Here is a 25,509-nt window from a genome sequence, read left to right on the forward strand (position 1 = left end):
CGGCTGCAACAGAGCCTGGACTCGAACCTAGAATCTCTCGTGGCACAGCGATGCAGTGCCTTAGACCACTGCGCAACTCGGCAGGCCCTAATTTTGATCCTTAAGTATATTTAAAACCAAATACTTTGTCTTTTACTCAACTAGTATTGTACAGGCTGACGTTCACTTGAGTAACTTTCTATTAAGCTATCTATACTTTTACTCAAGTATGAAAATTGGGTAATATTTCCACCACTGATCCTTACAATGTTCCCAGGGTTTTTGGAAGTAAACAGGCCCACAACATCACAGATCCACCACCATACTTATTTTCTGCATGACCATGGCTCTCTTTTTACACCAAACCCTTGTTGCCAAAAATCTCTATTGTAGTCTAATCAGACCATAGAACATGGTTCCAATCATACTTCCAATGACATTTAGCAAACTGTGGCTTTGTTCTAGCAACCCTTTCAAATAACTTTTTGGCATTGGTGGCGTCTAATTGTAGTTTTGGAGACTTGGTGACTCCAAGATGTTACCCTTCTGCAATTCTCCAACTATTATCCTTGGAGATTTTTTTTGCCACTTGAACCATCCTTCTTAATACACTTGCATCCTCTTCGAGGCAGGTTCATCAGTCACCAGTTGTTTAAAATGTATTAATTATTGCCATTATTGCCATTGGTATTTTCAGACATGTAGCTATCTTTTTATAGCCAATGCCTGATTTGTGAAGGTCAACAACCTTTTGTCCATGTTGTTGGATGACTAAGGGATTTAGCCTGCGTGTCACCTCATATTTATACCCCTGTCATGGATGACCTGTTAAGAGTTCCCAAAGACTCAGATCAGAATATAAATACAATTGATTTTGTTAATAAGAATTTTTTAGGTGTGGCAATAATTCTGATGCATGTTTTAGAATAAAAACATTTTTTCTTGATTTGTTTTACATTTTTGTTTTTAGAATTTTAACTCAATTAAATGTTATATGTTCATATGATATTTGGAGTGTAAGAACAAGTTGATAAACAACAATTACATTTTTTCACAGCCTTTTTTGTTCACCTGGGGTGCCAATAATTCAGGAGGGCACTGTATAATCCACTATGTAACCTTCATGACCCAACAATGTATTGCAAAATAATAACAATCTCTCCGAATGGTAGCCATCTCGACATGAGTATTTCAATTTAAAATGTTAATATACATTTAAGAGCAAATAATGAAACTAATAGTGAAGGTATCAGGAAACTTTCTCTGTCAACTCCATCACAGACTATTTTGCTTGCATCATTTATTTACAATAAAACCCATTGGGGTGTCCATTCAACCAAACCTTCAATCCAGCAAACCCAGAGTTTTGCAAATAGCAGTTCATATACCTAAAAATGCAGTCTTATTTGACATTTTTAACATGTGCCATTGTGTTTTTCCGTGGCAAGGGCATAAAAGTATTTTCACAGATTTCCACATGTCAGGTTTGCTCGAACAACCACATAATGGTTTGTAATAAATGCACTTTGCCAAACAGCACAGAGATATTTGACAGTTATTAGCAGTGCTTTGTAGGCCTGGCTGTTTCTGTTAGATCACAGTGGTCTTGACAAAGAGCAGTGGATGAGTCAATATTTTCAGCTTCAGGACAAATAGGAGAGGGGGGGGGGGGACACTTCATGGCTCTGTGTTGTGGATTAATACTGGTGACTGACTGCACACAAAAGTCTCTAATGACATGTGCAGGCCAGGGCCCAGTCAGCCAATCAAATCCTCAGACTGAAGTTGCTACTGTATGTATGTGCATGCACATTGCTGCTGGTCAATATAATCTTGGATCTTGGAAACAATGCATATTGATCTGTATATATTGTGTGTATACTTTTTGATGACCTACTGGAAGTGTTCACAAATAATATTAATGCTCTTCACAGGTTAGTTTAAAGATTCCAACTTGTCAAGATTGAGACCAGAAATTCAACCTCAGTGCTTGAAAAGACATTGCGGTTCTATTTTATTTATTTAACTAGGCAAGTCAGTTAAGAATAACTTGTTCTCAACTTGCCTACCTGGTTAAATAAAGGTGAAAAAAAATAAGAACAAACTCTTATTTACAATGACGGCCTCCATCGGCCAAACCTGGGCCAATTGTGCGCCGCTCTTTGGGACTCCAAATCACGGTCGGTTGTGATACAGCCTGGATTCAAACCAGGGACACCTCTAACAGTGAGATGCAGTGCCTTAAACTGCTGTACCACTTGGGAGTAGTGTTAGGGATTAACACTTCTGGGATGTTCAGTGCACTGCACACACAATAATAAGTGAATTCATCTTTGATAAAACTTTGAGTGTTTTGTTGCTAACATTAGACAAAATTACAAAACATATCAAGCTCTGCTAAACCAACATCAACATACTAGAACTGTCCTTGGAGTTAAATGGTGTGAGTAACTAGACTCTGATAAAGTGCTTTACCATCTCCTCAAGGTGCTGTTTATTCAGAGACGTCAAAGTAAACCTGAATCCGTACGTTTACTTTTCAACACAATATATATTTGTATGGCTTGTAATGTCAATAGGGAAAGTTAATTATCTTCTCCCTAAACATTGAGTCTTCAGATCCCTATTACTAGCCTATTCAACCTCTCTTTCGTATCGTCTGAGATTCCCAAAGATCGGAAAGCTGCCCTGGTCATCCCCCTCTTCAAAGGGGGTGACACTCTAGACCCAAACTGCTAAAGACCTATATCTATCCTACCCTGTCTTTCTAAGGTCTTCGAAAGCCAAGTTAACAAACAGATTACTGATCATTTCGAATCCCACCATACCTCCTCCGCTATGCAATCTGGTTTCAGAGCTGGTCATGGGTACACCTCAGCCACGCTCAAGGTTCTAAACGACATCATAACCGCCATCGATAAGAGACATTACTGTGCAGCCGTATTCATCGACCTGGCCAAGGTTTTCGACTCTGTCAATCACAACATTCTTATTGGCAGACTCGACAGCGTTGGTTTCTCAAATGATTGCCTCGCCTGGTTTACCAACTACTTCTCTGATAGATTTCAGTGTGTCAAATAGGAAGGACTGTTGTCCGGTCCTCTGACAGTCTCTATGGGTGTGCCAACGGGTTCATTTCTCAGGCCGACTCTCTTTTCTGTATACATCAATGATGTTGTTCTTGCTGCTGGTGATTCTCTGATCCACCTCTACGCAGACGACACCATTCTGTATACTTCTGGCCCCCCCTTGGACACTGTGTTAACTAACTTCCAGACGAGCTTCAATGCCATACAACTCTCCTTCCGTGGCCTCCATCTGCTCTTAAACGCAAATAAAACTAAACGCATGCCATTCAATCGATCACTGCCCGCACCTGCCCGCCCGTCCAGCATCACTACTCTGGACGGCTCTGACTTAGAATATGTGGACAACTACAAATACCTGGGTGTCTGGTTAGACTGTAAACTCTCCTTCCAGACTCCCATTAAGCATCTCCAATCCAAAATTAACTCTAGAATCGGCTTCCTATATCGCAACAAAGCATCCTTCACTCATGCTGCCAAACACACCCTCGTAAAACTGACCATCCTACCGATCCTCGACTTCGGTGATGTCATCTATAAAATAGCCTCCAACACTCTACTCAACAATCTGGATGCAGTCTATCACAGTGCCATCTGTTTTGTCACCAAAGCCCCATACACTACCCACCATTGCGACCTGTACACTCTCGTTGGTTGGCCCTCGCATCATACTCGTCGCCAAATCCACAGCCCCGCCTTATCTCAGCTCACTGGTCACCATAGCAGCACCCACTCGTAGCACGCGCTCCAGCAGATATATCTCACTGGTCACCCCCAAAGCCAATTCCTCCTTTGGTCATCTTTCCTTCCAGTTCTCTGCTGCCCATGACTGGAACGAATTGCAAAAATCTCTGAAGCTGGAGTCTCACATCTCCCTCACTAGCTTTAAGCACCAGCTGTCAGAGCAGCTTACAGATCACTGCATCTGTACATAGCCCATCTGTAAACAGCCCATCTATCTACCTACCTCATCCCCATACTGGTATTTATTTATTTATTTATTTATTTATTTTGCTCCTTTGCACCCCGGTATCTCTACATGCACATTCATCTTCTGCCAATCTACCATTCCAGTGTTTAATTGCTATATTGTAATTACTTCACCACCATGGCCTATTTATTTCCTTAACTTACCTCATTTGCACTCACTGTATATAGACTTTTTTGTTTTGTTTTGTTCTACTGTATTATTGACTGTATGTTTTGTTTATTCCATGTGTAACTCTGTGTTGTTGTATGTGTCGAATTGCTATGCTTTATCTTGGCCAGGTCGCAGTTGCAAATGAGAACTTGTTCTCAACTCGCCTACCTGGTTAAATAAAGGTGGAAAAAAAGACATGAGTCTTCGTTTTCCACACATTCAAGTGGCTTACCAAAAGGTATGTACACTTAAAAAAAACAGCTAAACATGTGTCCTATGTGCTTTATTAACTTGTTTTTAGTTTTGATGTGGACAGTGAAACTGAGGAAAGGCATTGGAGTGATGGTGTTTTTTTAATGTGGTATACCATGCAAATAGTCACAAGCACAGTCATAAGCAGTCAACCCAGGACAGCATTGGCTATAACAGCTTCTGGTGTATTGTCCTTTCATTTCAGGTATTTCCTCAATTTAAAAATCAATCTCAATGTATAAAAAAAAATGTTTGTGGAATCAATGAAAAAGGCCCATTGCATGGGCCAATGTGGTTTGCCTTGTTATAGCAGTAAGAAAATTCTCATTCCAAATGTATTGAGTAACTTGTATCTCTGTAATAGGCTATGTTATACTACATATCTAAATAATTTACCAATTATTCTCAACCAATAGAATGACCAACACTAAGCAGTGTTCTCATAGTGCCTTGTTCGAGATGTTGAATCTGACCCTAAGTCAGTTTCTACACAAACAGAAGTAACTCTCTCAGTACATTAGTTTTGTTCATACTGTTAATGGCCAATATGTGAATTATTAGGATAGGTTTGTACTCCTAGCCGATCTACAGCACAGAATTTGGTGATCTACAGTCGTGGCCAATATTTTTGAGAATGACACAAATATTAATTTCCACAAAGTTTGCTGCTTCAGTGTCTTTAAATATTTTTGTCAGATGTTACAATGGAACAATGAAGTATAATTACAAGCATTTCATAAGTGTCAAATGCTTTTATTAACAATTATATGAAGTTGATGCAAAGAGTCAATATTTACAGTGTTGACCCTTCTTCTTCAAGACCTCTGCAATCTGCCCTGGCATGCTGTCAATTTACTTCTGGGCCACATGCTGACTGATGGCAGCCCATTCTTGCATAATCAATGCTTGAAGTTTGTCAGAATTCGTGGGATTTTGTTTGTCCACCCGCCTCTTGAGGATTGACCACAAGTTCTCAATGGGATTAAGGTCTGGAGAGTTTCCTGGCCATGGACCCAAAATATCGATGTTTTGTTCCCCGAGCCACTTAGTTATCACTTTTGCCTTATGGCAAGGTGCTCCATCATGCTGGAAAAGTCATTGTTCGTCACCAAACTGTTCCTGGATGGTTGGGAGAAGTTGCTCTCAGAGGATGTGTTGGTACCATTCTTTATTCATGGCTGTGTTCTTAGGCAAAATTGTGAGGGAGCCCACTCCCTTGGCTAAGAAGCAACCGCACACATGGATGGTCTCAGGATGCTTTACTGTTGGCATGACACAGGACTGATGGTAGCGCTCACCTTGTCTTCTCCGGACAAGCTTTTCTCCGGATGCCTCAAACAATCGGAAAGGGGATTCATCAAAGAAAATGACTTTACCCCAGCCCTCAGCAGTCCAATCCCTGTACCTTTTGCAGAATATCAGTCTGTCCCTGATGTTTTTCCTGGAGAGAATTGGCTTCTTTGCTGCCCTTCTTGACACCAGGCCTTCCTTCAAAAGTCTTTGCCTCACTGTGCATGCCGATGCACTCATACCTGTCTGCTGCCATTCCTGGGCATGCTCTGTACTGGTGGTGCCCCGATCCCGCAGCTAAATCAACTTTAGGAGACGGTGCTTGCTGGACTTTCTTTGGCACCCTGAAGCCTTCTTCACAACAATTGAACCACTCTGCTTGAAGTTCTTGATGATCCGATAAATGGTTGATTTAGGTGCAATCTTACTGGCAGCAATATCCTTGCCTGTTAAGCCCTTTTTGTGTACAGCAATGATGACGGCACGTGTTTCCTTGCAGGTAACCATGTTTGACAGAGGAAGAACAATGATTCCAAGCACCACCCTCCTTTTGAAGCTTCCAGTCTGTTATTCAAACTCAATCAGCATGACAGAATGATCTCCAGCCATCACTGACATGATGTCAGCTGGTCCTTTTGTGGCAGGGCTGAAATGCAGTGGAAATGTTTTTGGGGGATTCAGCTCATTTGAATGGCAAAGAGGGACTTTGCAATTCATCTGGTCACTCTTCATAACATTCTGGAGTATATGCAAATTGGCATCATACAAACTGAGACAGCAGACTTTGTGAAAATTAATATTTGTGTCATTCTCAAAACTTTTGGCCATGACTGTATAATACCACCCTCATCTGAACTATTCAGTAAATATGACTCACAGCAGTCTGCTATTACGGCCCATGAAAACCCTGTTTTGACACGGCCCCACTTCCATTGGATAAGGCTGTTGGCTCAAAATAAACACAGGGCAATGACAACAACTTTGGTTTGCTCTAGTCGTACAATAACAATGACACAGAACAGTGAAGACGGACACTCACAACGAAACAGCTTTGCTGTTAAAAAATAATAATCATTGTATCTCTGTTTTTGTACAACAAAATAGATCCTCTGGAAGGTAACATACATGTCTGGTGTCCATTAATACTCATCGTACTCTGTCTCCATCTCTTCGTACTCTGTGTTCCCCTGTGTTGAGTATGATCGGGTCTTCATCGAGCAGTTAGAGTCCATCAAGATGGCCTGAGAAGATTACAATTGTATAGAGTCAGAATATAACCAAAGAATTTACCAGAAATTCTAAGAGAACAAAAATTAGCCACCAATAATTTGTTATCAAGGATCAAAGTTTCAGAGACAAAAGATGGCTCTCGATTGAACACAAAGAGCGTTGTACTGTGGTTACATTGTAACAGTCATGTGGAAGACAACTACCAATGCAAATTCATCCGCCTGTCTCAGTGCATTCGGAAAGTGTTCATTTTTTTACATTACAGCCTTATTCTAAGATTAATTAAATTGCTTTTTTTGTCATTAGTCTACAACCAATACCCATGAAGACAAACCAAAAACAGGTTTTTAGAAGTATCACATTTACATAAGTATTCAGACCCTTTAAATAAGCACCTTTGGCAGCGATTACAGCCTCGAGTCTTCTTGGGTATGACGCTACAAGCTTGGCACACCTGTATTTGATGAGTTTCTCCCATTCTTCTCTGCAGATCCTCTCAAGCTCTGTCAGGTTGGATGGAGAGTGTCACTGCACAGCTATTTACGGGTCTCTAAAGAGAGGATAGATCGGATTCAAGTCTGGGTTCTGGCTGGGTCACTCAAGGACATAGAGACTTGTCGCAAAGCCACTCCTGCATTGTCTTGGCTGTGTGCTTAGGGTCATTGTCCTGTTGGAACGTGAACCTTCACCCCAGTCTGAGGTCCGGATGACTCCGGAGCAAGTTTTCAACAAGGATCGCTCTATACTTTGCTCCGTTCATCTTTCCCTCGATCCTGATTAGTCTCCCAGTCCCATGCTTAACCGTAAGGGATGGTGCCAGGTTTCCTCCAGACGTGACGCTTGGCATTCAGGCCAAACCAATCTTGGTTTCATCAGACCAGAAAATCTTGTTTCTCATTGTCTGCGAGTCCTTTAGGTGCCTTTTGGCAAACTCCAAGCGGTCTGTAATGTGCCTTTTACTGAGGAGTGGCTTCCGTCTGGCCACTCTAACTCTGATTGGTGGAGTGCTGCAGAGTTAGTTGTCCTTCTGGAAGGTTCTCCCATCTCCACAGATGAACTCTGGAGCTCTGTCACAGTGACCATTGGGTTCTTGGTCACCTCCCTGACCAAGGCACTTCTTGGAGCTCTACGGACAATCCCTTCGACCTCGTGACTTGGTTTTTGTTCTGACATGCACTGTCAACTGTGGGACCTTAGACAGGTGTGTGCCTTTCCAAATCATGTCCTATCAATTGAATTTACCACAAGTGGGCTCCAATGAAGTTGTTGAAACATCTGAAGGATGATCAATGAAAACAGGATGAGCCTGAGCTCAATTTCGAGTCTCATAGCAAAGGGTCAGAACACTTATGTAAATAATGTATTTCTCTTTTTTATGTATAATAAATGAGCAAAAATGACATTAGTTAGTTGCAGACATACACATGTGCAATTTATAAAAGCATTTCTAACTATGTACAGTGGCTTACAAAAGTATTCACCCGCTTGGCATTTTCCCTATTTTGTTGCTGTCACGCCCTGGTTTTAGTATTTTGTGTTTTCTTTATTTATTTGGTCAGGCCAGCGTGTGAAATGGGTTTTGGTATGTGGTTTGTTTTGTCTTGGGTTTTTTTCATAGGTATTGGGATTGTGGCTTAGTGGGGTTTGCTAGCAAAGTCTATGGCTGTCTGAAGTGGTTCTCAATCAGAGGCAGGTGTTTATCGTTGTCTCTGATTGGGAACCATATTTAGGCAGCCATATTCTTTGAGTGTGTTGTGGGTGATTGTCCTTGTTTCTGTCACTGTGTTACTTGGCACCAGTATAGGCTGTTTCGGTTTTCGTGTTACATTTCTTGTTTTGTAGTATTCGTGTTTCCTTTGTTTTATTAAACATGAATCTCAATAGCCACGCCACATTTTGGTCCATCTTTCCTTCACATGAAGAAAACCGTTACAGTTGCCTTACAACCTGGAATTGAAATTGATTTTTGGGGTGTTGGTACAATTTGATTTACACAACATGCCTACTACTTTGAAGACGCACATTTGTTTTTTATTGTGAAACAAACAACAAATATGACAAACTGAGAACTTGAGTGTGCATAACTATTCACCCCCCCCCACACCACCACCACCACCTTTTGCAGCAATTACAGCTGCAAGTCTCTTGGGGTATGTCCCTATAAGCTTGGCACATCTAACCACTGGGGTTTTTGCCCATTCTTCCAGGCAAAACTGCTCCAGCTCCTTCAAGTTAGATGGCAACCGCTGGTGTACAGCAATCTTTAAGTCATACCATAGATTCTCAATTGGATTGAGGTCTGGGCTTTGACTTGGCCATTCCAAGACATTTAAATGTTTCCTCTTAAACCACTCGAGTGTTGCTTTAGCAGTATGCTTATGGTCATTTTCCTGCTGGAAGGTGAACCTCTGTCCCAGTCTCTAGAAGAGGTTTCCCTCAAGAATTTCCCTGTATTTCACCTCACCAATTTGGACTATTTTGTGTATGTCCATTGCATGAAATCCAAATAAAATCTATTTAAATTACAGGTTGTAAGGCAACAAAATAGGAAAAACGCCAAGGAGGGTGAATACTTTTGCAAGGCACTGTAACTGCCAAAATAAAGGAAACGCCAAGATAAAGTGTCTTAATAGCGCCAAAACAGCTTCAATGCGCCTTCGGATTGTCTGGAACACTATTGTAGGGATGCAACACCATTCTTCTATGACAAATTCCATAATTTGGTGTTTTGTTGATGGTGGTGGAAAAAATCTCAGGCGCTAATCCAGAATCTTCCATAAGTATTCAATTGGGTTGAGATCTGGTGACTGATACACACACACACACACACACACACACACACACACACACACACACACACACACACACACACACACACACACACACACACACACACACACACACACACACACCTTTTAAACCCCCTATGCTCCTTTGAGACCCCTCTTTCAATGTCACTGAGATCTCTTATTCCAGCCATGGTAGCTACAATAATGGGCAACTCTGCATTTTTATACATGACGCTAAGCATGATGGGATATTAATTGCTTAATTAATTTAGGAACCACACCTGTGTGGAAACACCTGCTTTCAATATTTTGTATCCTTCTTTATTTTGGCAGTTACCTTTAGACTTACCACCATTCACCACCACCATCTACCACCAAAAGGTCCAAAAGGGGAAACTTTATATAGTTAATCAAGCTGAATCCCCTGCTATCTGTTCATGTATGTGGTGTTACAGCAAACAGTAAACATTCACACAATCTGAATGTGGTCAGAGAGAGGTGTTCTCTCATTTGTGTCTAGAAGTAGCTAGCCAACGTTAGCCAGTTAGCGTGGGTCCTTGACTGCCGTTGAACGCTCGGATCAACCCTACTCCTTACTCCTTGACCAGAGTGTCCAGTGTGCTCTCTGAACGCTCCGACCGCTCTGAATTTACAATCTGACAACGCTCTGGATTTACAAACGCCCAGAGCACATTCTGGTACTGCAGATTGAATTTACAAATACACCCAAAATCGTCAAATGATTAGCTAGTCATTTGTTATGCTAACAGGCTAGCAAGAGGTTGCATAGCAACAGCATCCACTTCCGGTAGACAGGCAAAGCTCTAGTATGCTCAACTGAAACGATACCATTCGTTTACAGTATACTAGAATGAACTAATAGTATATAGTATGTAGTATATACTCATTAACTATGCAGTATACAGTATGTTAGCATGGGTATTTGAACACAGCTCATGTGTTTGATACCATTCCATTCATTAATTCCATTCCAGTCATTACTATGAGCCTGTCCTCCCCAATTAAGGTGTCACCAGGCACCATGTGCAATCTCGATCCACCTATCCCTCCCCCATGTGCACAAATAAGCCATCCTCTTCCACCTACCCATACACAGCTTACTCATAGTCTAAATCAATTTAGTCTAGGGAACCAAAAGCAGGTAGAAGGTAGAGTGGGGGTGGCCAAAAGCAGTAGAATGCAATACACACGAATGATGAGACCTGAACTGGTCAAATTAAACAGACAGCCCATTCAAAGTGTGTCTCATGATCAAAGTGTGTCTCGAGTTCCTCTCTCTCCGTTTCACCTGGTAGTGAAAAGATGGCAATAGTTTGAGCCTGTGGGGATGGCAATGGATAGTTCTCTCTGCATCAGATGCAGCTTTACAAGTAACCAGTATTCAAACGCATACCTCTGTTTAAGTGTGTGTAGTATGTTTGTGTGTGTGTGTGTGTGTGTGTAGGTGTGTGCATGCGTGCACACTTCTGTGCACTTGTGTACAAGGTGTTCAGTGTCTCACCATTTTCTCTTCCCTTCCAGGAGGACTCCTGAGGAAGTAGCAGAGGGGAGCGAAGAGGATGTCCACGATGCCGATAATGGTCATGAGCCAGGGGAACCCAATGTTCTTCGCTATGGCGCCTCCAGCGGACGGACCTTCATCAGCAAAAGGAAGGTTAGTGAGCTTATAGAGGAGCCGGATATAGATTATTTCCCCCAAATTGACATATCGTGATGCCCCTCTTATCGTGCCACACCTCAGAAAAAAAAACATACATAAGAACGTGTGACAGAAATGTTTTAATACTATACTATGGGACTGGGATATTTTCAAGCATCTGATGGTAATTTACCTAAAGCAAAGCCCATACAGAAAGCCACATCAGCAATGGCGTACACAGTGCCATAGACTGACACATGTCTCAGGTCCACCAAATATCCCATGATTGGCATCATAGAGGAATCCACCATGCCTGACAAGAGACAAGACAATGAGAAGTTCAGTAATATCTTTTACAAACCAGATGCTGATTTCATCATCTGTTGTTTCTCTATATGATGCAATACAAATTGACTTACCAATTGCAAAACCAACACCAAAATTCGGAAGTATCAGTCCATAGATGTCCTTAGCGAAAGGGACCTATGACACGACATAGTCAAGGTAAGGAGTGGAGGAGGATTTGTATTGATCAAATATTTACCGTGTAAGTCAGAATACCATCTTTATGTGGTCTCAGGACTTGAGGATCTTTGTTCTCGCACTACATTTGTTCTCGCATAACACAATTGCATAAGGAACAACAATGAAAATGTAATTATCTGTGTCCAGAGAATTCACTGTTTTCTGACTGGCTTTTGAATTGACTTCTGATTGAACTCCCCTTCCCTTCGTAAACTCAAAATATGATTTGGAGACTAATGAGATACAGTAGGACATTAAGACAGTAGGCCTGTTCCAATACTTAGAAAATGAATCCTTACTTCCTCCCTTCTTGTATGTAATCCCTGATCTGACATGACTGGGTTGGTAAAACCCTAGCTTTCACCTATACAACATGACCAAAAGTATGTGGACCCCTGCTCATCCAACATCTCATTCCAAAATCATGGGCATTAATATGGAGTTGGGGACGCTTTTCACTAGATGTCATGCTGAAACATGAAAGGGCCTTCCACCAAACTGTTGGCACAAAGTTGGAAGCACATAATTATCTAGAATGTCATTGTAGGCCTGTAGCATTAAGATTTCTATTCAGTGGAACGAAGGGGCTTAGCCCGAACCATGAAAAACAGCCCCCAACCATTATTCCTTATCCACCAAACTTTACATTTGGCACTATGCATTGGGGCAGGTAGCGTTCTCCTGGCACTCTGGGCTCCCGAGTGAAGCAGCGGTCTGTTATAAAAAATATAAAAAGATTCGTCCATCAGACTGCCAGATTGTGAAGCGTGATGCTTCACTCCAGAGAACTTGTTTCCACTGCTCCAGAGTCCAATGGCGGTGAGCTTTACATGACTCCAGCAGACGCTTGGCATTGCGCATGGTGATCTTAGGCTTGTGTGTGGCTGCTTGGCCATGGAAACCCATTTCATGAAGCTCCCAACAAACAGTTCTTGTGCCGGTACAAGAACTGTTTGAAACTCGGTAGTGAGTGTTGCAACCGAGGACAGATGATTTTTACGTGCTACACACTTCAGCATTCTGCGGTCCCATTCTGTGAGCTTGTGTTACTTACCACTTCGCAGCTGAGCCGTTGTTGCTCCTATATATTTCCACTTCACAATGACAACACTTACAGGTGACCGGGGCAGCTCTACCTGGGCAGAAATTTGACGAACTGACTTGCTGGAAAGGTGGCATCTTATGACAGTGCGACGTTAAAGTCACTGAGCTCTTCAGTAAGGCCACTATACTGCCAATGGCTGTGTGATATATATATATATATATATATATATTTTACACCTGTCAGTAACCAGTGTTGCTGAAATAGCCGTATCCACTAATTTGAAGGGGTGTCCACCTGTTTTTACAGTGCCTTGGAAAGTATTCAGAACCCTTGACTTTTTCCACATCTTGTAACGTTACTGCCTTATTCTAAAATTGATGAAATTGTTTTTTTTCTCCATCATCAATCTACACACAACACCCCATGATTACAAAGCAAAAACAGGTTTTGAAATAAAAACTGAAATATCACATTCACATAAGTATTCAAACCCTTTGTTCAAGCACCTTTGGAAGCAATTACAGCATCAATTACAGCATTGCTACACAGCTATTTTCAGGTCTCTCCTGAGCTGTTCGATCGGGTTCAAGTCTGGGCTCTGGCTGGGCCACTCAAGGATATTCAGAGACCTGTCCCGAAGCCAGTCCTGTGTTGTCTTGGTTGTGTGCTTAGGGTCATTGTTCTGTTGGAAGATGAACCTTCGCTGCAGTCTGAGGTCCTGATTACTCTTTGAGCAGATTTTCATCAAGGCCTTTCTCCCCCGATTGTTCTGTATGGCCGGGTGGGCAACCCTAGAAAGAGTCTCGGTGGTTTCAAACTTCCATTTAAGAATGATGGAGGCCACTGTGTTCTTGGGGACCTTCAAAGCTGCAGAAATCTTTTGGTACCCATCCTCAGATCTGTGCCTCGACACTTCCTGTCTCAGAGCTCTACGGACAATTCCTTCAACCTCATCACTTAGTTTTTGCTCCAACGTGGACTGTCAACTGTGGGACCTTATATAGACAGGTGTGTGCCTTCAAATCATGTCCAATCAATTGAATTTACCACAGGTGGACTCCAATCAAGTTGTAGAAATATCTCAAGAATGATCAATGGAAACAGGTTGCACTTGAGCTCAATATCGAGTCTCATAGTAAAGGGTCTGAATACATTTTTTTTTAAACTGTTTTTGCTTTGTCATTATGGGTTATTTTGTGCTGATTGATGAGGAATTTGTATTTATTTAATCAATTTTAGAATAAGGCTATGTAACATAACAAAATGTGGCAAAAGTTAAGGGGCCTGAATACTTTCCGAAGGCACTGTATAGTGTATACCCAATAGTGTTACCCATATCCTTAGATAGACCCCCTGATTCAGATGATGCCACCAGGCCAAACAGGTACACAGGTAAACAAGTTAGCATTGTGTTGAGCTGCATGCTAAAAGCTACCTGATAAAGATGTGTCTAGTACTCACACAGAGGATGCTAACCCCCACGAGGACCATCCCGATGAGAGAGCACAGCCATCTGGGAAAAGAGGAAAGAGCAGTTCAGGGTCTGCCAATGACAACAGTCAATGTCCCTCTCCCCTCCCTTCACTGTTGTTTTTGTACCGCAAGCCCACAAAATCTCATTTATTACAATAATAAACTTCAAATAAATGACAGAGGAAGCAAATGGATCACAATCTGTTTTCTTTGAGACTGGATTAGGACATTTTGAGAAACAAATGTTAGATTTTTTTTCAAACTTTCTAAAAAAATACTTCTATGACTACAGGCAATATTTGAGCTCTGAGCTCTGAAACACATGTATTTTCATAAAGTGTGAGGTAAAAATCTATTGATTTAAATGGGACTGTGCACACACAACTGTGGTAAACAAACAAACGTTAGCCAAGCGGTTATATATACACTGTCACGCTGTAGACTTCAATAAACAGCAAATACCCAACCTGCCTGAGAAATCTCATTTAGAGTTGCTCAATAGCACAGGAAACAGATACCAACATAGAAAAAGATAAGGAGACCGAAAAAAACGGGAGTCATTTCCCTCCCTACCTCCCCATCTTATGCGCGAGGACGCCAAAGATGTTCGTTCCAATCAGGTAGGAGATGCTGGCTGGCACAAAGGCAACGCCTGGCAGAGAGAAAGATAGAGAGGGAGGGACAGAGATCAGTTGAGAGAGAGCAGGGTAGAGAGAGAGAGATAGCAGGGTACAGAGGGGCCCAGATAAGCAAGCACATTATCCGTCTCCGACACAGTAATGAGCACTCCCACTCTCCACTCGCCCGCAAATGAAACCCTAATATCCTGTCCCCCCCCATGTCCCTTCATCCTCTTTCTCATCCCCCATTTATCTGTGCGAGTCCTCATAGTCAATGCCACTAATAAAAATAAGTAATAATGGCGGGAAAAGAAAAAAAGTCATTCGGTTTCACTAAAACGGGAGGTTCAATGAGGTGGAGAACGACAGATCCGTTTCATTGGTCATCTAGATACTGTATGAAGTTTTTGTGAATTCACAGTTTTACGCCACAGTGTCATAATCAAGTTATTATTGTGTTATGCTGTTTCTTTTTGCTGCGTTTTCAAACCTCGAGTTCAAATGAAGGCCATTATTCTAAGTACATTCAGAAAGCAGGGTAGCTTAGTGGTTAGAGCGTTGGACTATTAACCGGAAGGTCGCAAGTTCAAATCCTCGAGCTGACAAGGTACAAATCTGTCGTTCTGCCCCTGAACAGGCTGTTAACCCACTGTTCCTAGGCCGTCATTGAAAATAAGAATTTGTTCTTAACTGACTTGCCTAGTTAAATAAAGGTAAAATAAAATATTTTAAAAGCAGAGTGGTTTCATGTGCAGCATTGTCAATAGGGGAAACAGGGTTGTCAAGAGGGACAAAAAGGAAAAGAAATGTCAAAATACCTAGCTGCCATTTTCTTGGACACATGGTCTCCATCATCCAAATAGGCAACGCTGGTTCTAACATTGCAATGGCCATGTTTGCAAAACAAATGGATCCTGGAAAAGAGAATGTGATTCAGGATAAGTGGATCTTGGGCCTGTTATTCTCCATCTTTACACATTTTTATGTCCCTGACAGCCCCCCCCCCCACCCACCACCCCACCCCAGGCATAATACCCAGTATTAGGCTGCCCTGGTAATTGAAGTGGTGGGGAGTCTAACTGACACATAGATGTTGTTTCCCCAAGCACTTCAGCATCACACATACACCAACACACACAAGCAAATGTGTACGCACACAACACACATACACACTCTAATCTGATGCGGAGATGACCACCTTCTAACATGCAGTGCTCGCTCCCTCTCAACACTCTTTCTGGCAATAATACTGTTCTTAACCCAGAAATCAATTGGTAGGCTCAGTGTTTGTCTTTTCCTAGCTCAGGGCAGAAATTCAACCACTGGACCACAATTTGATCGAACATCTCAGTCAGTTCTTCTTCCACATCTTTGCTCCCACCTAGTTGCTTTTCACTTAGTGTGACTGAAATGGGAAATGCCACAGCGGGTACTTCAGAATGAAGTAATAATATGACTAACAATAATAAATGATGAATTCTTACCTGCAGCAATGAGTATGTATGGATCTTTAATAAGGCTCCAAAGTGAGGACCCTTTCTGGCTCTGTAGAGAGAAAAGGTCAGGAAATATAGAGCTAAACAGACAGCTGTCAGTTTCATGTCAAAACTGATTAATACAAAAAGGCAGCCTCGAATAATTATTTTACTACAGTGCTGTCTGTACCTTTACATCAATCCACAATGATGTACAGTTATGTACAGTTACTATCTGTGCTTTCAGTATGCAAAGTGTTTGTGCACACTGAAATACCACTGCTCCTGCTCTTACAGTAATGAATAGGAAATGTCCACACATAGCCATCGAGTTCACTAATGAGTTCACTAATGACTGGCACAGGTGTGACAATAACCTCTTGTCAGTTACTATGACAACGTCTCTAAGCTTAATGATCATGTATTCACATCACTGTTAAAAATCTCAGCAACAGAGATTTTTAATTTAATTTTAACTCGGCAAGTCAGTTAAGAGCAAATTCTTATTTTCAATGATGGCATAGGAACAGTGGGTTAACTGCCCTGTTCAGGGGCAGAACCACAGATTTTTATTTTGTTAGCTTGGGGATTTTCTTGCAACCTTTCGGTTACTAGTCCAACGCTCTAACCACTAAGCTACATGGCGCCCAGCAGTGATTGTACTAATAGTGAGGATTATGTCATGTCCCCTTCCCTTTTTAATATTCGTCATCCACAACTAAACAATGTATAAGCGCCATTGGTCTGATAATCACAGCCACCATCTGATTGGGTCTCTGTCACTACCTCCTTGGTATCCGTGATGACTGATATGCATCAGCCCCATAGATCAAAGTCAGAGGGGCTCTGATAGGAATATCCATCCCAGGCACATGTCTCCTCTAACTGAGATGGTAACCCATCATACCAGAGACCTACACAGCACACAGCTCAGGCTGCCGCTCTGATATAAAAACCTGGCTGGAAGACACTTCCAAACGGATCATCACTCATGGCTGTCACTGTGAGCGGCTGAGGTTCATTTCTCTGCTTACCTGTTTGCATGGCAGAAGAGTTCTGACAGAGAAAAGTGTATTTATTCAGTGTTAAATTACTTGTAATGGCCTGTGCACTATTTGTATTCCCTAAACAGTGTAAAGCACTTTAAGCATCTGGAAAGACGCTGTATGAATCCAATCAAATCACTTATACTACTCTATTGATGCCCGCATTCATATCACAGTGATCTGGTGATTGTGAACACATTCTTACACAATTCCAATGAATTTACATCAATAATCATAAAAAGAGCTGTCAAATCGATAGCCATACACTCACCTCTGGTTCCACCTTTGAGGGCTGGAGAATGAACAGTTGCAGTGCTGTTGGGAGACACAGAGGATGAACTTAATTAGCATGCCTAACAGGTGACTCCAGATTAGAGAAAACAGAATATCTGCATTATGATAGAGAGAAACATGGCCACATTACTTACCTCCATCCAGCACAGCCAGAACAGCCAGAATGAGGAAAGGCGCCGTTTTCCCCACAAACTCATACATGACGCTGCCGAATGGTGGGCCCACTGGGTGGAAGAAAGTAAAGGTGGTCAATGATTTTGTGCCAACTGTTGCCTGTTACAGTAGTCTACAAAGAGCTCAAATACATCATGAATTGTGTACATACCCAGCACGCCCATGGCCAGACCACCCAGTGCTATCCCAATGGCATTTCCCCTCTCCTCATCATCTGTGTACACACTGGCAAGCATCCCCATCCCTAGAAGAAGAACAGAACATGTAAGCTCTTATATACAAAGGTACATTTCACCTGGCCATATCTATTTAGTTGGTTTGAGCAGTCAGGGTAACATACAGTGCCTTGCAAAAATTATTCAGACCCCCCACATTTTCACAATTAAAATGGATTTAATTGTCTTTTTAACAATTTTTTTTTACATACATAGAACCAGTCAAAAGTTTGGACACACCTACTCATTCAAGGGTTTTTCTTTATTTTTACTATTTTCTACATTGTAGAATAATAGTTAAGACATCAAAACTATGAAATAACACATACGGAATCATGTAGTAACCAAAAAAGTGTTAAGCAAATCTAAGTATATTTGAGATTCTTCCAAGTAGCCACCCTTTGCCTTGATGACAGCTTGCACACTCTTGGCATTCTCTCAACTAGCTTCATCAGGAATGCTTTTCAACAGTCTTGAAGGATTTCCCACATATTCTGAGCACTTGTTGGCTGCTTTTCCCTTTTCCTTCACTCTGCGGTCCGACTCATCCCAAACCATCTCAATTGGGTTGAGGTCAGGTGATTGTGGAGGCCAGGTCATCTGATGCAGTACTCCATCACTATCCTTCCTTGTAAAATAGACCTTACACAGCCTAGAGGTGTGTTGGGTCATTGTCCTGTTGAAAAACAAATGATAGTCCTACGAAGCCCAAACCAGATGGGATGGCGTATTGAAGGGGCACATTGATGGGGTGGCTACTTTGAAGAATCTCAAATAGAAACTATATTTTGTTTAACAGTTTTTTGGTTACTACATGATTCCATATGTGTTATTTCATAGTTTTGATGTCTTCACTATTATTCTACAATGTAGTAAAACAAAGATTACTCAGAAGGACTAATTGTAATTTTTTGTCAACAATCTACACAAAATACTCTGTCACGTCAATTTGGAAGAAAAAGTATAAAATGTTTAAAAACATTAATAAAAATGTAATCAATAAAATATAGTCGTTGCATAAATATTCAGCTTCCTGAGTCCATACATGTTAGAAACACCTTTGGCTGCGATTACAGAGGTGAATCTTCTTGGGTAAGTCTCTAAGAGCTTTGCACAGCTGGATTGCGCAAGATTGACCTATTTTTATTTTCTAAATTCTTCAAGCTCTGTCAAGATGTTGGTGATCATGGCTAAACAGAAATGTTCAAGTCTTGCCATGGTATTTCAAGCAGATTTAAGTCAAAACTGTAACTTGGCCACTTAGGAACATACACTGTCTTCTTGGTAAGCAACTCCAGTGTAGATTTCTCTCCCAGTGTCTGGTATGAAGCAGATTTGAAGCAGGGTTTGCTTTAGGATTTTGCCTGTGCTTAGCCCTGTCCCTTTTTTTTATCCTGAAAAACTCCCCCGTATTTGCTGATGTCAAGCATACCCATACCACGATGCAGGCACCACCACGCTTGAAAATAAGAAGGCAATTACTCGGTGATGTGTTGTATTGGATTTTCCCCAAACATAAGGCTTGCATTTAGGACAAAAAGTATATTCCTTTGTCATGTTTTTCTTGCAGTATTACTTTAGTACCTTGTTGTATACAAGATGCATGTTTTGTATATTTACGTTCTTCTTTTCTCTCTGTCATTTAGGTCATTATTGTGGAATCACTACAATGTTGCTGATCCGTCCTCAGTCCTCTCCCGTCACAGCCATTGAAACCACTTTTAAAACCACCAATGTCCTTAAGGTGACATCCCTGAGCAGTTTCATTCCTGTCCTCCAGCTCAGTTCAGAAGGACGACTGTATCTTGGAGGTGTCTGGGTGGCTTAATACATAATGCACAGCATCATTATAAATTAGACCATGCTACAAAGGATATTCACTGTCTGATTTTTATTGTTACCTATTTACCAATCACTGCCCTTTTTTTATGAGGCTTTCGAAAAGTTCCCTGGTCTTTGTAGTAGGATCTGTGCTTGAAATTCAATACATGACTGAGGGACTTTACAGATGTATGTATAGGGGACAGAGGAAGGGTTAGTCGTTTAAAAATCATGTCATGTCCATGTAACTTTTCATGTGATTTGTTCAGCCAAATTTGACTCCTGAACTAATTTAGGCTTGCCTAAACAAAGGTGCTGAATACAATGCAACAACTATATTTTTGTTATTTCATTTTATATGAATCTTTAATTCTTCCACTTTGACATTACAGAGTGTTTTGTGTATATTGTTGACAGAAAAATGACAATTACATCAATTTTAATCCCACTTTGTAAAAAATGTAAATCTGAATACTTTTGCAAGGCAATGTATTTCTTTATAGCATACTACATACATTATTAGTTCTTGAAACACTGCTCTTCATTTATCCCAGGGCTGCTTGCAACAAATCCTCTGTGACTGTTTGAATAGACACTTACCAGCGTTACGTTAGGGAGTATTTGTTGTTCCTCTCACCACATCAACTTTCAATAACTCAACTAGAGATGTGTATAATAAATGCCTCATTGTTCAACTCGAGAGACAAAGATGCATACCAAGGTAGGCCTACTGTAATAACAAAGGGGAATGTTCTGGGGAAACTATGTGCTTGCTGCTCCTGTCTCAAAGTGAAGCTAATCCTGAAAGCATCTATAAATGTCAGGGGTAATGCCAAGGACCTTACCAGCCACGGAGGAGCAGGAGGAGCCCACACCCTGCAGGGATCTGGCCAGAAACAGCAGAGTGTAGCTCGATGAGAAGGCGAACACTTTACAACAACGACGATAGAAATTCAGACAACAAATAAAAAGAAAAGAAAACATCAATCATGAAACAATATAATTGAAACACGGTGTGAGATCTGGAAACAGGTGTGGATGTGGGTAATACTTACTAATGGTTGACAGGAACATAATACAGAACCCGGCAAACATGGGGATCTGGTATCCTATTCTGTAAGCACATTGAGACATCCTTTCTCAATACTATAGAATGTAATGCAATACTAGAGCTTAAACCTTGACTGACTTTACCCATGTGAGCATTCCATAAGAAAATATTTCACAGTAATATCTCTGACAAATTGGTCTTTCCAAATAGGTGCGCTAACATACAGATATGTCTACAAAAGTACTGATCCTTAGTATAATCGATATTGAGTAATTTCAGAATACAGTACGTAGTTCAAAATAACTACAAGTGCTTGTAAAGCACTACAAGCAGGGATCCATCCTGAATGCATGCATGCAGAGATGCATAAATCCAACACAAACCACTAAACAGGAATTTAGCTATATGGGGACAGGCTGGATTAGATCTAACTGACATGACATTTGGTCTCAAAATAGCAATAAACAAATGGCAGCGTTCGATTTGACTCCCTGTCACTTGAAAAGAGTCTGTTCCTGGTCTTTCTCTCCATGGACCTTTGACTGATTACCCAAACGCAGGCCAAGCTGAGCCACCATTTAGCTCTGGGCTAGCAGGAAGCCCTGGCAGGCACCCACACTGCATGTGGCTTCACACTGAAGATACACATTGGCCTAACCTGCATGCATGCTGCCATCTCATTTTAGTGTCATTCAAAACTACTTGTCTTAATTATAAGTATTATTAGTCAAATCAAGTCATAACTGTATGAAACCACCCCTTTATAACCATAATTAAAACATTTGTTCAACCAGGGAATCATTTTAAATGCTAAAACTCTTCATAAACTAGGGCAACAGAAATAGACAGGTTTTACGAAACCTGAATTATAGTTGCCATGCAAGACAGTTCACAGCTGGCATTTCATTGAAATAATCTAGAAAGTAAGTATAAGTATGAAAATTAGATAACAGAAAACACACCAACCAGTGTGATCATGTCAATCACCCACCTGTTGGTGAGAGGCCCAATAAAGGGGTTGGTGATGAGCTGTACGGTGGCCTTGGAGGCAAAAAGTAGTCCCACTTTCACATTCTCATTGAGAAGCTGGTCATCTGCTTTGGGGCAGTCAGGCTCTGTGGAATTGTGGGGTGTGAGAGCCGAGGTGGAAAGAGAGACCGCCTGCACCTGATCCAAGGGTATGGGTGTGGAGTCCATTGGGCCTCCGCTGGTTACCCTGACAGAGTTGTCATAGAGGGACACGATGGTCTGGAAGGTTCCAGAAGGGGTGTGTGGGGAGGCCGTGGTGTGATTCTTGGCCATGTTGGCTGCTGCATCATCAACTGTGTATAGGTAGCTGGGGATGATGGGGACTACCAGGAAGAAAGGAGCAGAAAAACAGATGCTGAAAAGTGTTATATCTATTATAGTATATTCCGATATAACCTCATCATCCAAAGAAGTCTGTGTGGAATATAATTACACATTTATTTCATAATTATTTGATTTTCGTAGCGGGTAGGACATTAGGACACACTCCATTTCTTTCAAAGGTTAAGAAAAGATTGATTTGATTTAACTCATGTAGCTATAAATGTGCCAGATAACACAATAATTGGCCCCATTAAGATGGTTTTAGCTTATTATTTTCATATTATTGTTATTATCATGCTTTTATCATATTGTTATTCACACACTTGCTGTTTATCGATTTGTCTACAATCACGTATGAGGATATACAGCTACTCTAGAGTCATTTCTGACTGAAAAATTCGGACATTCTTCCAATGCGCATCTGTATCCATTGCTCAATGGACATGTCCGGGAGACGTGACGGCACTGATGGCACGATCTCAAGCAAAATAACAGCATTCATGTGCACATCAATGTCATCCACAATCTATCTGATACGACTGGGAGATTCATTGGTAATGGCAATGCTGATGCTTTCAAGGAAATCAAGAGAGCTGGGGACCTTGGGACCAAAAATATACAATGGGTGTAGATGGATGAATTCCATGGCCAAATAATCTGTAGCGGGCCCACCATCCTGGCCCACCATAGTTTTAATTTACTAATAACTATTCACTTGGCCACGTAAAAGGCGATATAAAGGATGACCAATTATTAACAATTAACCTCCCTGTGAACTTTACACTAAAGGCTGCATTCAGCTTTTGAAAATGCCTAAGGTTGTAAACAACTTGACACAATCTGATAGCATGAATAATCAACAGAGGAAATGTTTAGGGAAACACATTGTAGCACATAGGCCGCTTACTAATATGTTATTATGGGTATATTTACATTTTAATCCACAATTTATTTTTATGACATATTTTATTAATTCATTATGAACTTGGACTCAGGAGTAGACGTAAAAGTAGTAAAAGTAAATCCGGGATGTTCCAATTATTTATTTACATTTTATTTCACCTTTATTTAACTAGGCAAGTCAGTTAAGAACAAATTCTTATTTACAATAACGGCCTACCTTGGCCAAACCTGGATGACGCTGGGCCAATTGTGCGCCGCCGTATGGGACTCCCAATTACATTCGGATGTGATGCAGCCTGGATTAGTATGACATGTTACATTTGGTATGTATGTATTCATTTGTGGATGTCCATGATATGTTAAGAATTACAATTCGTACAATATGTAACGAATTTCCAAAATGTAAAATATGTTACGATTTCCAATTTGTTGTTGCTAATGTTAGCTAGGTGGCTAACACTAACATGTTAAGTAGTTGCAAAGTAGCTAAAAAGTAGTAAGTAGTTGCAATGTTGCTAATTAGTTAAAATGCTAGTTGTCTGTGATGAGATTCAAACACGCAACCTTTGGGTTGCTAGACATTCACGTTATACACTCACCCACCCTACTTTCAGTTTTGCCTTAAGTAACCTTCTGTTTTATGTATCATACCACACCTAACATATAATACACATTTTGTGTCCATGATTTACGTTTACTATGTATAGTTTAGTCTATGAGACCAGACTGTCATTCTTATTCATTGTGCTATCTAATATTGGATATTGGATGAAAACCAATGTGTATCTTATTTGAATAAAATGTAACAACTGAAGTAGCAAGTGTCTAATTTCGTATATAATTAAAAAGCTTTATGCAAGGTAAAATTATGAGCAAATCATAGGCTTTAGGGGGGGGGGGGGGGATAATAGCCAAGACCGAATAACTTTTTTTCCACACCAAAAATTACAATTGAACTACTCTAAAATACAATTGAACTACTCTACTCTAGAATACAACCTTCTTACAAGTGAAACAACAAAACATTGCATGGTTGAAAATAATATTGTCAGTTGTGCACATTGTTAATGGGTTAGTTTGGCTAGCAACAGACTCGAATTGTCCTTTAGACAGGCATTGATACGTTTCAATGGGTGAAACAACAGTTGACACAACAGTAACAGGTATGAAAATAATATTTCCAAAGTTGCACCTACCGACCACCGTTAGAAGCATATTATCCAGCAGCAAGGCGATGAAAACGATGACCAGGGTCAACTTCCTCGATTGTCTTTCCTCTCTCATCCATGACAATAAATTAAATTCTCTCAGAGTGTCTAATCTTCCCATTTTTTGAGTCCACAAAGGAGCGAGCGAAAAAAGATTTGCTCTGGGGAAATAACAAACGTTATGGACACCAGAGAGTGACAGTCCTAAAAAATGTACTTTAGCACAAGAAGCCTAATGGCAAATTAAGCATTCATACAAGGCAATCTACATCAATGACTTGATGTAGATTGGAGAAGACTCAAATAAATCGCATATGTGTCATTAGAATAAAACAGAAATTGGGACATCTGCTTCAATAAATCGTGACCTGTAATGTGACATAATGGTTGAAATCTTACCTTAGATGCACATTAGCAAAAATCACTTTGCGGCTGCAAACCGTGGTGAAAGAAACGATATGTGCAGGGCGTTTTAGTTTCTTGACTGGTCCTTGACGTCATGCAACTTTTATCATGAACATCCTCACCTAGAGCACAACAGTGTCTCGAGAAGGGTGCAACTGCAGCCCGCAATTCGGGGGCGTTCCTACATGTGGGCATTTCTGCATCTGCAGGAACCCCTCTTTATACTTCTTTTGATCCATTTTAAACTCTTACTCCAGTATATAGGCAGGGGCGCTCCAGTACAGTAGATGGCAGGGATGCAACATAATGTTGGATGCCATACGCTGATAAACCTCACAGGCAGAAGAGGCGGGGGCGACAACGGCAGCTAGCTATAGCTAGTACACACCGACAAAGTGTCCTTTGCCCCTGTTCTGTTAATTCTACGTAAACCTTGACAGATTCTCGCTGTTTCATCTGTCCACGATAATCTGT

The 25,509-nt window shown here is 41.0% G+C and overlaps 1 protein-coding gene across 1 annotated transcript; it reads right to left on the bottom strand.

Annotated features, from left to right (window-relative positions):
- Positions 1 to 1,148: 1,148 nt before the first annotated feature.
- LOC135512366 (synaptic vesicular amine transporter-like) lies at positions 1,149 to 24,778 on the bottom strand. Its single transcript, XM_064934344.1, has 15 exons — positions 24,619 to 24,778; positions 22,158 to 22,518; positions 21,171 to 21,229; positions 20,961 to 21,044; positions 18,231 to 18,323; positions 18,040 to 18,129; positions 17,883 to 17,926; positions 16,575 to 16,635; positions 15,909 to 16,004; positions 15,044 to 15,122; positions 14,459 to 14,510; positions 11,847 to 11,910; positions 11,621 to 11,740; positions 11,290 to 11,423; positions 1,149 to 6,989 (listed from the first exon to the last, which is right to left on the bottom strand). The coding sequence occupies exons 1-15, from the start codon at positions 24,749 to 24,751 to the stop codon at positions 6,888 to 6,890; spliced, it is 1,572 nt and encodes a 523-aa protein (XP_064790416.1). The 5' UTR covers positions 24,752 to 24,778; the 3' UTR covers positions 1,149 to 6,887.
- Positions 24,779 to 25,509: the final 731 nt, after the last annotated feature.

Source organism: Oncorhynchus masou, chromosome 24 (assembly GCF_036934945.1).
Source record: "Oncorhynchus masou masou isolate Uvic2021 chromosome 24, UVic_Omas_1.1, whole genome shotgun sequence".
Lineage (NCBI taxonomy): Eukaryota > Metazoa > Chordata > Actinopteri > Salmoniformes > Salmonidae > Oncorhynchus > Oncorhynchus masou.

Bases quoted from the DNA above. Each gene is read 5' to 3' on its own strand.
- LOC135512366 (XM_064934344.1), bottom strand. From the start codon at position 24,751: ATGGGAAGATTAGACACTCTGAGAGAATTTAATTTATTGTCATGGATG. The intron at 15,123-15,908 runs GTATTTTGACAT...TCTCTCTGCCAG, and splicing joins TCCAAGAAAATGGCAGCTAG to GCGTTGCCTTTGTGCCAGCC. The intron at 11,424-11,620 runs GTAAATTACCAT...TTGCTGATGAAG, and splicing joins CTGTATGGGCTTTGCTTTAG to GTCCGTCCGCTGGAGGCGCC.